Source organism: Rhinolophus hipposideros, assembly GCF_964194185.1.
Source record: "Rhinolophus hipposideros genome assembly, chromosome: 14".
Classification (NCBI taxonomy): Eukaryota; Metazoa; Chordata; class Mammalia; order Chiroptera; family Rhinolophidae; genus Rhinolophus; species Rhinolophus hipposideros.
Window position 1 is genome coordinate 196610 of NC_138060.1, and position 13648 is coordinate 210257.

The 13648-nt window shown below is 38.1% G+C and overlaps 1 protein-coding gene across 2 annotated transcripts in view; it reads right to left on the minus strand.

Annotated features, from left to right (window-relative positions):
- LOC308507598 (ankyrin repeat domain-containing protein 26-like) overlaps window positions 1-13648 on the minus strand; it is a 92009-nt gene that overhangs the window by 74341 nt on the left and 4020 nt on the right. Inside the window, exons 3-7 of one of the 2 annotated variants that reach the window (XM_081072799.1) lie at window positions 13148-13181; window positions 10547-10619; window positions 5708-5792; window positions 5319-5380; window positions 2376-2448 (exon numbers count right to left, since the gene is read on the minus strand). In XM_081072799.1, coding sequence (XP_080928925.1) covers window positions 2376-2448; window positions 5319-5380; window positions 5708-5792; window positions 10547-10619; window positions 13148-13181 — 327 coding nt within the window. Of the gene's footprint in view, window positions 1-2375; window positions 3670-5318; window positions 5381-5707; window positions 5793-10546; window positions 10620-13147; window positions 13182-13648 lie in introns of those variants that run through there. The other variant, XM_081072800.1, reaches the window with a different exon arrangement.

Below are 13648 nucleotides of genomic sequence, written 5' to 3' on the forward strand. Positions count from 1 at the left end.
AATCCAAGAAATATTTGATTGTTGGTTTCGGAAGGTGCTTTTTCATTTACAATACATACAGTTTTAACTGATACTTTTGAATTCAGAATATAAAACTAAAGCTAAGAAACTATGTTTTGTTTCACTAGGCAACCTTTAGATCTTTATGAAGTTTTCCCATCTGGTCCTAATGTTCTAAGTATAATTCTGCTGCCCACTCCCCAGAGTACGCTAAATACTAGTCTAAAGGAAATCACGCTTTCACCTCATTCTCTTTCTTATTTCCATATGTTATTGTGGTTCCGGAAGAATGCCAATGTCTTGCTAAAAGTCATTCTGTTTGGCTGTTAAGTTCCATAAACAGAGTAAACATGAAGTAGATTTTGCCACAAAATGACTATTGGAAAGTCAGAACTACGATCAACCTACATAGAGGTGGGCTAGAGTTGAACACTTTCTGTTTCTTTATTTCCTTCTTTGCTTTCTCTGTTTTCTGGTAGCTGTGATTCACTCAAGTCATGGAGCCTATAATTACATAACAGAAACACACCTACAATCTGAGTCTCTAGTTTATCTATTACGGTCATCTGTCCAAACTCTGTGGATGCTGACAGAGTTTTGCTCATGGAGTGTGATGCAAATGGCCTTTTATCACCAACTTTCCAATCCCTGCATCTTTGACCAGTTTCATGATTGGAGGTCAAAGAAGTAGAATCCCAATCCGAATTCTGGGATTAAGTTTTCATTTATTAGGATGTAAAAATAACACAAAGTTGACTATCTTGTAAAACTTCCTTTTTCAGAGAAGCAGTCGCACGTCCTCTTTTCCCCCAAACACACTATTCCTTCAGAATACATTTTATTTTAGGTGTCCTACACTTGCCATTTACATAGGTAAGTTTAATTAACTATTGTCACGCAGCAATTTCTATTACATAATGTGTTTCCAATTAAATATTTCCTTCTTAATAGTTAAGATGGTGAAGGGTATGATTTTTTTTGTTACTGTCAAAAGTTATGTGTAACCACTTATCTTAAGTTTAAATATGCATGACAAACATGGGTTTACAAAAACTTTTAATGAATCGTACTACTTCAAATAAGAAACTATTTATCATAAGAAAATGGTCTTTTCTAAATGCTCCAATATCTTCAGAATTCATTTTTAAACCTTAGATAAACAGATATTCATATGACAAATTACAGTCCTGGGCGACCTTATTGTTTCCAAGGAAAAATGGGATCAAACTAGGTCCCCATGAGCTCCAAAGAGTACAGGGCACCATGAGACAGAAAACAAATACATAACAAAACATTTTCCTTTTGCTTTTTAAACACAATCTCAGCTTAAATCTATGAGACAAGTGAAAGAAAACCACAACAACTGTAGAAGTGAAGCTTTAAAGGCTCTTTTATCACTTCACATCCAGGAAGCCGTACATCATTTAAAACGGTGGTTTCCAATGTCATGTGAGAATCTGTGAAGTCCCAAGGTCTGTCAGTCGAGGGGCCCGAAAAGGTCAAAGCTATTTTCACAGAAATACTGAATGTCATTTGCCATTTTCACTCTCATTCTCTTCTAAGTGTACAGTAGAGTTTTCCACAGCCGTGATATCACAGCTCTGATGGTGACATCATAGCTCTATGGTTACTGGGTCGTAGCTCCAATGGCTCACGCAATGCATGACTGTGTGTGCTCGTATTTTAAATTGTTCAGTTTTTATTTCTAATATTGTAACTATCTATGGAGACTACCGACTTAAAAATATTCTTTGGAATTCTCAATAATTTTTAATAGCATAAAAGCATCCCAAGGCACAAAAGCTTCAGAATTCCTTTTTTCAAAGATTGTGTCTACCAAATATTCATTATCATTAATTACTTCTCCCATTTTTAATAATCGAAGACACCATAGGTCCACGTACACACATAGCCAGTGTCTGCTCAGCAGAACATCTGGTTGGCTTAAGACCATCAGTGTCACAACACTAAGAGGAAGTAAAGTTAAAACACAAATGACATGGTAGCAACTGAGGCTTACTTGGGTAAACGTCAAAATTCAAATGACCATTTGAAACGCTGGAAGTATCTTCCAGTTTGATTAGTAACCTCTGAGAACCCCTATTAAGTACAGGGGTTCCAAACTGGGACCTTTAGGATATCAAAACAAGAGGAGAAACATTTTAGTGAAGTCACCCTTTTAAAATCTTGTTTTCTTATTCCTGTCGATGTCTTTTTTCTCAAACATCGATACCAACAATGACATCATGTTGTTTATGTGAAATACTTCAATTAAATTTGTAACAAAGGAAAGTAAGTCTGAATAGAAGACTGTGAGCATGTCAAATGTCCTTGAGTACTCCTTCCCAAAATTAAATTGGTATTACACAGTGTACCTGGTCTGAAGGGTTGCACATCGTCCATTCCTACAGCTCTGTTAGGAACAGGATCTTCCACCTCAATGCTCGTCTGAAGGGGTTAGGAAACAAGATGATTAGTAATTAATGGACACTTCACACCATCTCTAGTTAATAATTCAGGATGAAAATGTTAAAGTTATTACCACCAAAAAAAGGATTTTTTGAAAAATATGTATTTAAGCAAATATTAGGTTGGTGCAAACGTAATTGCAGATTTGCAATTTTTTTTAACCTTTTAAACCTCAATTACTTTCACAACAACCTAATACTTTGATAAGTGTACTTGATATAACTGTTAAATATTTCTAATGACAGATTTGTTTTTTAGTGTTAAAACAAGACACTTGCTTGACATGGTAAGAACCCTTGGTGTATGTCCAGTTGAGTTTAGACAGAACATTTTAGAACCTACTTCATCTATGTCAACAAGAGCTAGGAAAAACCGAACTCTTATTGGACAAAAAATTTGATAGAAAAACATGATTGAACCAAGTGGCAAAGAGATAAGAAAAACTTTTCATTAAATTGTGTTTCAATAAATGATAGGAAAAATGTTATATATAGTTATGCAACTTTTCAAAAAAGTATAATAATTTCTAATCAGGGAAAAATAAGAACATTTATTTATTATAGTCATCTGAAATGTACCAGACACTTACTATGCACATTTTATTTCTTTTCCACCCAAAACAACAAATATGAAAACAGTTTGATGATGGTTACCCCACTTCCTGCTTGGTGGCCATTCCAAGACATTAGAATGAAATGATGAACAGATGTGATCCATTGTTGTCTCTGCCCAGCAGGTTTTGCTCCTAGATCTTCACATGACTGGCTCCTTCTCATGCTTCACTTGGCCGTTTTTGTCACCCTCAGAAAGATCTTTCCTGACCACCGAAACTGCACTCCCACTCCTATTCCAACTACAACTGTGCCCCCCCTATGACAATATTCTCTAACCCAGCATTCTCCATTCTCTTTAAATGACCCAGATATAGTGACTTACAATGGACTGTTGTTCACTTGTTTTTCTGCTCCTACAGCTACAGCTGAACCCCTGAACTTCCCCATTCAGTGTCTAACTGCCCAGCACAAAGCTGGTATCTAACTAGAAATTTACTCAAGGTGAAACACTGAGCTCGCAGCAACAGAGCCTCAAGTACCGAAACACTACACATCTACAGGGTATCGCCTATCACAGTCTCCTGAAGTTTAGCATCCCCCAGATTAGAAATTCACATGCTTCTGACTTTTCCACTCTGTTCTTAACACTACTGCCATTTGATTGTCCTTCAGGTTTACAGAAAGTGTCCTCACCATTTAGTAAGTCACTATGGCCCACTGTGAACATTGATTTTATATTTCTATAGCTCCCTTTACACTTCGCAAAGTGTTTTCACATTTGTTACCACATTAGTTCATTCCACATACTGAAAGGTAGGCATAAGTACCATTACGACAAATGAGGTCACTGACATCCGACAGGTTAAAAAGAAGTTTCCCCAAGATCCCACAGCTAGTAAGTGACCGATCCAGGATTCTAGTGTGTTCTTATCGTCAAACACAGTGTCTATACCAGTAGGCAGCCGCTGCCTATATCAGAAGATCACACCTTTCTTATATCTTTCCATAGCTGTCATCTCACATTGGCTCATCATTACATTGTACTTCTAGTACTACGAGTACGGTCGCCATCAAGTTACTCAATGCTTGCTATTTTAACTGAACACGACAGTTGTTACATATTAAAGCAGCACTCAGCCAAATTGTTGTTAGTGTAATCCAACATATTATTAGTATTCACCAGGCTTTTCCTACTGTAGAAAATGTCCTTGCGGACCTATTTGACAATACAAATATAATGATACTTTGATATCCCAGACATTATGTTTCCTAGTTCCAAGTTACAAACAAACCCTACTATCCAAATTCTTTCTGAATTTCATTAGGATATTTACACATCCACAAAAACCACAAAGTCATGCATTTGGGCATAGTTCGAACTGGAATAACTTTAATTTTTAGGTAAAGTTAACTTCACAACCCAAACCGATTCCTTATGACTTGGAAGCCTACGTGTTTTATACTATTCCCAAGATTCTGTAGCTATTGAGTTACCCATCCAGGATTCCATTCTGTTCTTTCCTCAAACACAGTGTCAAGACCAGTAGGCTGCAGTTGCCTGTATCAGAAGATCACACCTTTCTTATCTCTTTCCACAGCTGTCACTTCGCATCAGCTCATCATTACTTTGTACTTCTATTACTACAAGTATGGTTGCCATCAAGACACTCAATGCATGCTATTTTAACTGAACAAGACAGTTGTCCTGTATTAAAACAGCGCTCAGCTGATTACTGTTAGTATAATCCTACGTATTATTACTATTCACTATGGTCTTTTTTCATTGGAACGGTTTCTTGCAGATCTATTCGACATTACAAATATAATAATACTTTGATGTCCCAGGCATTATCTTTTCAAGTTCCAAATTATTAAAAAAAACACCCTACAATCCAATTTCTTTCTTTCTGACTCATTAGGACATTTGCCCATCTACAAAAACCACAGAGTCATGCATTTGCGCATAGGTTGACCGGGAATAATTCTTTAGCTTTTAGGTGAACTTAACTTCACAACCCAAACTGATTCCTTATGACTTGGAAGCCTTAGTGTTTTATGCTGTTCCACACTGACTTCCTTAAGTGACACTTGCAAGTTAGCAGAATTGTACTACGCTGTCTTATTATATTACGCACATAGCTAGTTTATTCATTATAGGATAAACCATAAAAAATGATTTGTATGAGGAAATGCAGAGGCGAGAAAGTAAAGTCAAAGCATACCTTTTTCATTTTAACATCACTCAATGGTGATATTTAAAATAGTAATGATAATAATAATAGTGTAAGACAGTACCTCAGAATCCCAAGGTGATTCTTCATCTTCATCTTGTCCTAATCCTAATGATGACTTTATAACTATAAAATGTAGTCACAGGTACATTAATGTGAACATATATTACTATGCATTTTAAGTACACATTCAGTCGTGCTTATTTCCATAAAAGTAATAGCAGAAAAGAATTCAGGGGAACGAAGCATTTGCAAGAAGAAGCAGCTGTTAGTAGTGGGGATACTTTTGCCCAAAAGATAGGAAAAAATGCTTAAAAGAAATGAATATCACATTTGGATCGACACATGTTAGATTTCTTTATAGCAGAGCTTAAGCTAGAAAGAATTCATAGATAGTCACTAAATTACCACTTATATTATTCTGGTGTGCTCCATCAACACAAGTCAAATTACCATTGTTTGCTTGGTCTTGAGGAGCACTTTCAATAATATCCACACGATTTTCTCTTTTTCGAATTGCTGGCTTGGTTGCTTCTTTCTATTAAAAAAAGAAAGAAAAAAGAAAAGAAAACCCCAACTTCAGAAACATCCCATTCATTTACTCATTGAATCACTCACTCAGTCCATCCGTAGGTAAGACAAGAAAACTTTACTGTAGCCGTCATAGGCACAGACCCAGGGGAAGCTGGAAATAGAAATGAAACATTTTGTCCTACATTCTAGTAGGAGTAGAGATATTATAATACATGAAAAATAACAACAGAAAAGTACCGCTCTCCACTTCGACACCTGAAGTGAATAAAGTATAGTAAGGGCACAAAAGAGACAACAATCCGTTGTATCAGGGAAGCTCAGCAGATACTGCAAAGATAGGGCTGCATCTTGAAAGTTATACAAGGTGCTGAGGGAAGGCATGAAGGGGATTCCAGAAGGGCAGCAGGAGCAAAAGCCTGAGGTGTGAAACAACATGTTGTAAGTGAGGGCAGCAAAGGAATGAGGTAAGCCTGGAACTCTGAGAATGGGATGGAGAGACAACTGCAGAATCAGAACCAAATCAAAGAAGGCACATGTCATGCTAGCAGATGAATTCTACCCTCACGTAATGGGGAGTCACTCAGGAAGCAGAGGTGTTGCATCATCACAATTCTAGTTTACAACAGCCACTCGGGCTGCAATTTATGATATTGAGGACTTCCGTTTCTTTCTAGGATCCTATCCATCAGCCTGTCTTGTGTCACAGCATAGCCTCTCCCCGGTGCCTCCAAACCCACAAAGGCAGCTGCCAACAATAGGTCACTTTGTAGCTTCCCCTAGGTGGCTCCCGGTTGGGCACAAGCAGCAGCTGACCTGGGCCTGCCCCACAGCCCCTCCCAAGAGGCCCCAAATCCAACACACCTGGGGATCAGTTTCAGCAACACCAGAATATCACCAAAATAGCTCCATAATGACACGCCCAAGCCATGGACTGAGCAGACACCGGAGCCCTGCTACAGCCGATCTCACTCTGTGGGGTCAGCCCACACACAGGGGTTCATCTACTGTAGTCACAGCCAGTCGTCCTGAGGGTCAATTCCACACCCAGATGTGCCAACAGCAATAAGGCTCAAGTACAGCAGGAGGGCACACACCACCCACACGAGCTTCTGGAGCACCCGGCTCAGGTGACCGGGGAGACTGTACCACTGGGCCCCACACGACACCTGGTATGTAAGGCAATACTGTCAAGACGAGGAGAATTAGCAGATCTACAGAATACAGAGAAACAAACACAGAGAGGCAGTGAAAAAAGAAGACAGAAAGAAACATTTCTCTAATGAAAGAACAGGATAAAACTCTAGAAAAAGAGGTAAACCAAACGCAGACAAGCAATATACCAGATACAGAGTTCAAAATACTGGTTATAGAAATGCTAGATGAAATTAGGGGAAGAATAGACAAAGTAAGTAAAACTTCAACGGAGAGACAGCAAACATAAAAAGGACATAGAAATCGTTAAAAAATAGTCTGAAATGAAAAATACAATATCTGAAATGAATAATTTATAGATGGAATCAGCACCACATTTGGTGAAGCAGAGGTTCAATAGTGATTTGGTAGACAAGGTAGCACAAACACCCAATCAGAACAGAAAAAAAATGAATATAAATAAAAAAAATAAATAAAACAGAAAGTGCTTTAAGGGATGTCTGGGACAATATCAGGTGTAACAACATCCGTAAGGCTATCTAAAGGAGAAGAGAGAGAGAGAGCAGGAATTGAAAACCTATTGGAATACACAATGATGGAAACCTTTCCTAACCTGGAGAAGGAGATAGACACACAAGCGTAGGAAACACAAAGAGTTCCAAACAAAATGAACCCAAACAGGTCCACACCAAAACATATCATAATTAAAATTCCAAAGGGTTAGGACATGGAGAGAATATTAAAACCATCAAGAGAAAAGTAGTTAGTCACGTACAATGGAGATCTCATAAGACTGTCAGGTGATCTCTCAAGAGAAAATTTGCAGGTCAGAAGAGATTGGCAAGAAATATTGAAAGTGATGAAAAGCAATAATCTACAACCAAGATTACTATTACTGCATCCGGCCAGGCTCTCATTTCGAATCAAAGGAGAGGTAAAGACTTGCCAGAGAAAAAGATGATGGCATCAGCACCAACAAACCAGTATCAAGAAATGTGAAACGAGGACTTGAAAAAAGAAGAAGTAGAAGTAGAAAGAGGAAGAGGAGGAGGAGGAAGAGGAGGAGGAGGAGGAGGAGGAGGAGGAGGAGGAGGAGGAGGAAGAGAAGAAATATGAATAATAAAATGGCAATAATTACATACGTATAAAATTACTTTAAATGTAAATAGGTTAAATGTTTCAGTCAAGACATAAGGTGGCAGAATGGATAGGACTACAAGAGCCATATATATGACATCAAACTCAAAAATTTTTGCACAGTAATAGAAACCATCAACAAAATGAAAACACGACCAGATGAATGGGAGAAGATATCCAAAACATATAAGGAACTCATAAAACGTAACACCAAAAGACAATGCAATTACAAAATGAGAAGAGTACTTGAATAGACTTTTCTCCAAAGAGGTCACACAGATAGCCAAGAGACATACGAAAACATGCTCAGTGCCACTAATCATCAGAGCGATGCAAATTAAAAGCACAATGAGCTACCACCTCACAACTGTCAGAATGGCCATCATCAATAAATCAACAAACAACAAATGTTGATGAGGATGTGAAGGGAAGCCCCGTGCACTGTTGGTGGGACTGCAAATCTGACCAGACACAATGGAAAACAATATGGAAGCTCCTCAAAAATTTGAAAATAGAACTACCAGGTGGCATAGCATTCCCACTTCTGGGTTTTTCTCTGCAGAAATCCCAAACACTGATTTGAAACATGTATGCATCTGTATGGTTCTATTTACATTATTTACAATACTCCAGATAAAGAAATAACTGAAGTATCCATCGTAGTGGATAAAGAAGAAGTGGTACATATACACAACAACATACTACTTGGCTGTAAACAAAGAACAAAATCTTACCATTTGCGACAATGTGCGTGGAACTAGAGGGTATTATTCGAAGTGAAAAAAGTCAGATAGAGAAAGGCAAACACCACATGATTTCACCTATTGGTGATATGTAAAAAAAAATAAATGAACATAGAAAAAAGAAACAAACTCATAGGTGCAGAGAACTAACTGATCATTGCTCAGAGGGAAGAGTATCGGGGAACAAACTGAAAAGGTTAAAGGGTTAAGAAGTACAAATTGGCAGTTATAAAATAGTCATGTAGATGTCAAGTACAGCACAAAGATATAGTAAATAACACTGTAATAACTAAGTATGGTGTCAGGTATACCACACTAATCAGGGTACCACTTTACACATTATATAAATGCCTAACCACTATGCTGTACAACTGAGGCTGACATCATTGAATGTCAACTGTAACAGAAATGAAAAATTTTACATTTAAACTAAAAACTTTCTGAAATTTGATATTTTATTATGTAGTTTTTAAGAATCTCTGCTTTTCACCAGAGTAAAGAAAGGATCCTGTCTTTTGCAGACACGGCTCCTTTCTTTACTTTGGTCAATGCATCATGGTCAATGGGCATAAAATCTCACGGACATGTTTTTATAGGGAGCAGCTAAGAGCATCATCAGCTTTGGAGCCAAGTGGATTTTGCATCAAACCCTCAAACTTCTCCCTGGCTACTGCAAGACATGCTGCCTAGATTGCCTTGGACTCCATTTCCTTATCTCTGAACATGAGGATTCCCTTCCTTGACAAAGCTATTCTGAGGATTAAATCAGATCATGCTTGTTACAGAATAGGTACAGAACAAGTGTTGATTTGACTATGGAGTATTTCAGCATATCAGTTAAATGAAAATCTGTGTCGCTCTTGCTTATACGGGCGCAGGGGCCCACACATCAAAAACCATGTAATCAAACACGCCATTAAAACACTAAACTTGAAAAAAAAAAGAATCTCTGCTTTTCAAATTGGTTATTATTTTATACAAAGCATATACTCTTCAATTAGATAAAGACATTTAAAATATTCACAATGCAATGATGTAGAACATAGTGGAATCCCTTTGTAATATGGGTTTTGAGATAGACAACATGAATTCTAAACTTTCAAAACTTCTACTATTATTTTAAGTCTAAATGATGAACCTGGTATACCGGAAACTAATATAAAATAATATGGAATGTCCACGGGATGTAAGTGAAAAAATAATGGAGAAAACACTCCCTCCTAACAAGTATACCATACCAACATACAAAGCGTAAAAAAATAAAACTATATGTCATATGCTATATAGTTTTAAAACTGAAAGGTATCAGGAAGAATTCATGACTGTTACAATGAGTACCTGAATCCATTAAAGATTTCATTTCGGGACGAGTATGATAAAAGTCATGCTGGTATAACGTAAAAGTCACATTAAGAATCCTTACCTTTAACCAAATTGCATATCTCCGTCACTGTGGGAAAACTCCCTATAGAATTTTACTATCACTATACATTTCCCAGACCCTTCTTTTTTCAGCTCCCAACTTCGATACTTACTAAAGTTAAAAGAACAACAACAAAACAACGAAGCATCAAATGGTCATATGTTATAAAATGGTTCACGTTGACCAATTTTCCATAACAAACATAAAACAATGATAGGTGGAGCACTACTAAATTTTACAACTCGGCGCTACACAAAACTAAATTAAGAGTACAACAGTTAATTTCACACAGGAGCCTTTTACCTTGGTACCAACATCGAAGAGTCCATCGTCTGACGTAGACCATGAATCATCACTGCCAGGTTTCCAGGAAAGACTTCCGGGGAAAGATACACAACAGACACAAGTGAGTTCATTTCTTTACAAAGGCAGCAACAACAACAACAAAAGGAGTACAATTCAGCTATCTGCATATGAAATGAAGTTTCTTGATATGATTAAAATTTAGAGGATGTTCTAGAAAAGCTATCAGTTATCTATTGCTGCCTCCACCACTCCCAACTCGTGCAATATTTAATGAAGATACACTCTAAGTTTCCATAACAAAGAATGACAGCAAACATGTTGGCAACACCTGAGAGTACCTTGTTTTCACCAAAAGTCCTGAAGGCTGAATTGAAAACGCAATTAATAGCTGACACTAGGAACCTGAACTGGGACAAAAGCAATGAGCTAAACCAAGGTAGAACGATACACTGAGCCTTCTCCACGGTCTGTCCCTGGTTCAAAGATTAATCTGTGTGGGTCAAAAACGGCAGTCTTGCTTCTTTAACATAGAAAGCAGTTACTAAACTTACCCCATTCCTTGTTTTCACTCAAAAACACTACAGTGAGGTCCCTGAAATGCATGAAATGTTTGCAACTTACATGTACAAAAGTCAAAGAACAAATATGTACGTTGTTAGCCTCCCCACTCCCAGATCACTTGTCCGCAAAGCTTCCTGGCAATCTCCAACCTTGAAAACTTCAGCCTACGAAGGCATAGACTCCTGAAACAAGGTTGGGCTCAAATGACCCACAGTAGGAGTTCTCTATTTCCCTGTTCCTGGAAAACAAGCTAAATGGAGCCTCAGTCATCCACTCCCAACACAGGCATGTTACCACCTACCCAACTCCATTACTGGTTTCACAATCAGTCCTCCCTCTGCCCAACCCTCCATCTCCATGGGAAGGACATCAGCGCGTTGGGCAAAGAGGTAGAGGTGACGAGACACCTGCCGTGGGCCATAGATCTATGTAGTTCAGCAATCTCCAGTGCCTTTGGACTCAAGGGGACCCCCTCTGTAATTTCGGGTGCAGGTGGATGATACCACATTCCTACTTGCTATAAAGAGAATGTTTCCAGAGGCTCAAAGGTTTAATATGTTTTCATACAAACCTTAAATTTTGCTGGTTCCTCCAATTCAACAAACAAAACAGCAGCAACCTGTTCAGGCAGGACGCCCTTGAGCCCCTTATTTTAATCTGCTTTTTTAGACAACTACCAACATCCTGTGTCCTTCCTTCCTGTAATTTCTCTTTATCTTGTCATACCCTACCATTCTGATCTCTTTTCCCTCATCTGATCTCTATCTAATCTCTGCTCTAAGAGCCTTATTCCTATCCCAACCTGTGTTGTTCCTCTTGAAATGTGGATTCCCCTGCTAATTCCATTCTTAGCCTCTTCCATTGCATTCACTAGACCTTTCCATAATTAAAACACTCACCCAAAGGATGATAAAGAAGGAAGTGTACTGGGCTTAGAAACCTATACTAATCTCATTTCATCACTCACTGTACTCAAAGAAGTCACTTCAATCTCTTACAGTTCAAACTCCTCATGTGATCAACCACTTGACCAAAACATTAATGGCAGCATGAAGTACTAGGGGGTGTTTTGAATAATTAATTGATAACATTTATTCAACACCTGGAATTCTATGTAGTTTTGATTCTGTCAAGAAAAATGGAGAATACTTGCTGGCAGAAGTGGAAAAAAATAACACAACAACAGCAACAAAACTACCCCGAGTAAAGCAGAGAAAAAGGTAAAAAATCAAGAAAAGTCATGGAAGAAGGAAGAAAGACTCTGGAAAAAGAGAAAAAACTTCCTAGAACAAGGTAAAGGTATTAGCCAGAAGGAAAACACAGTCTGAGGAGTCAGTAAGTAGAGAAATCAATTAGAAATATCCTCTCAATTTGTGCTGAATTAGCACAACAGTCTATACATAGATGATCTTCACTTACAGAACAACAATTCGTCCCAAGAAGGGTACATCGCATTATACCTGAAAACATTTATCTGATTAGGTCTTGCTTACGTACAACCTGTGGTTCTGTGGCCACAGCGAACTGACATCTGCCCTCAACACTGATGGTGAAAACAAGGTTCTCGTGACTGCTGCAATTGTCAAGTACATTAAGACAAAAGCTTGGGCTAACTGGGCTTGATAGGAAACTTCTAAATCAGCTAAGGCATCACTAAACGGGACTCTCTGAGGCCACCTGACGTGCACCTGAATCTTGAATCCAGACCTGTCCAGGCACTTCTCAGTACAGGCTGAGGGACAAGAGAACGGACTTGGGAAGCCAAGCAGGCTGAAGGTCACATCACGGGTCAGCCACTTGGTAACTATGGAACCAAGGGTCAATTAATCCACCTCCTGGAACCACACTCCTCTAATGAATAAAAACGGCCGAACAGCACAGCTACTTTGCAAATCTACTGTGCCGACGACCTGGGATAACCAATGTTAGGCACATAGTATAGGGTCTAGCCCAGAGCAGAACACTCATTAAAGCTTACTGGCTTCTCTCCGCAGTCTCTTAGTTAACATGCAATTTTAGAAATCCATAAAATCCTACCTGCTTGCAGGGTCGCATTGAGAACACTCATCCACTGTTAAAAGAAAAAAATTCAAATACATTGTAAATACACAATAGAAAAACACAGAACTTTGAAAGCGTCAGATTCAAGTGATGTAAAAATATTTGTTTGGGAACACCCCTGAAGACTATAGTAGAGTGAATGTTACTGATACAACTGGTGGGCAATTAATACATGAAGAACTTTTACTTCCTCTGCTGTATATCTGTGTGTGTATGTGTGTGTGTGTGTATTTGTATTTATATATTTATATACATACACATATACACAGACATATATATATATATATAAATATATACATATATACATATGTACCTATATATGTGTGCATGTATGCATATATACTCCCCAGGGTACGTGAAATACTAGTCTAAATGGAATCACCCTTTCTCCTTATTCCCTTTCTTATTTCCTTATGTTACTCTGATTGAGGAAGAATGCCAATGTCTTGCTAAAACTTATTCTATTTGGCTGTGAGT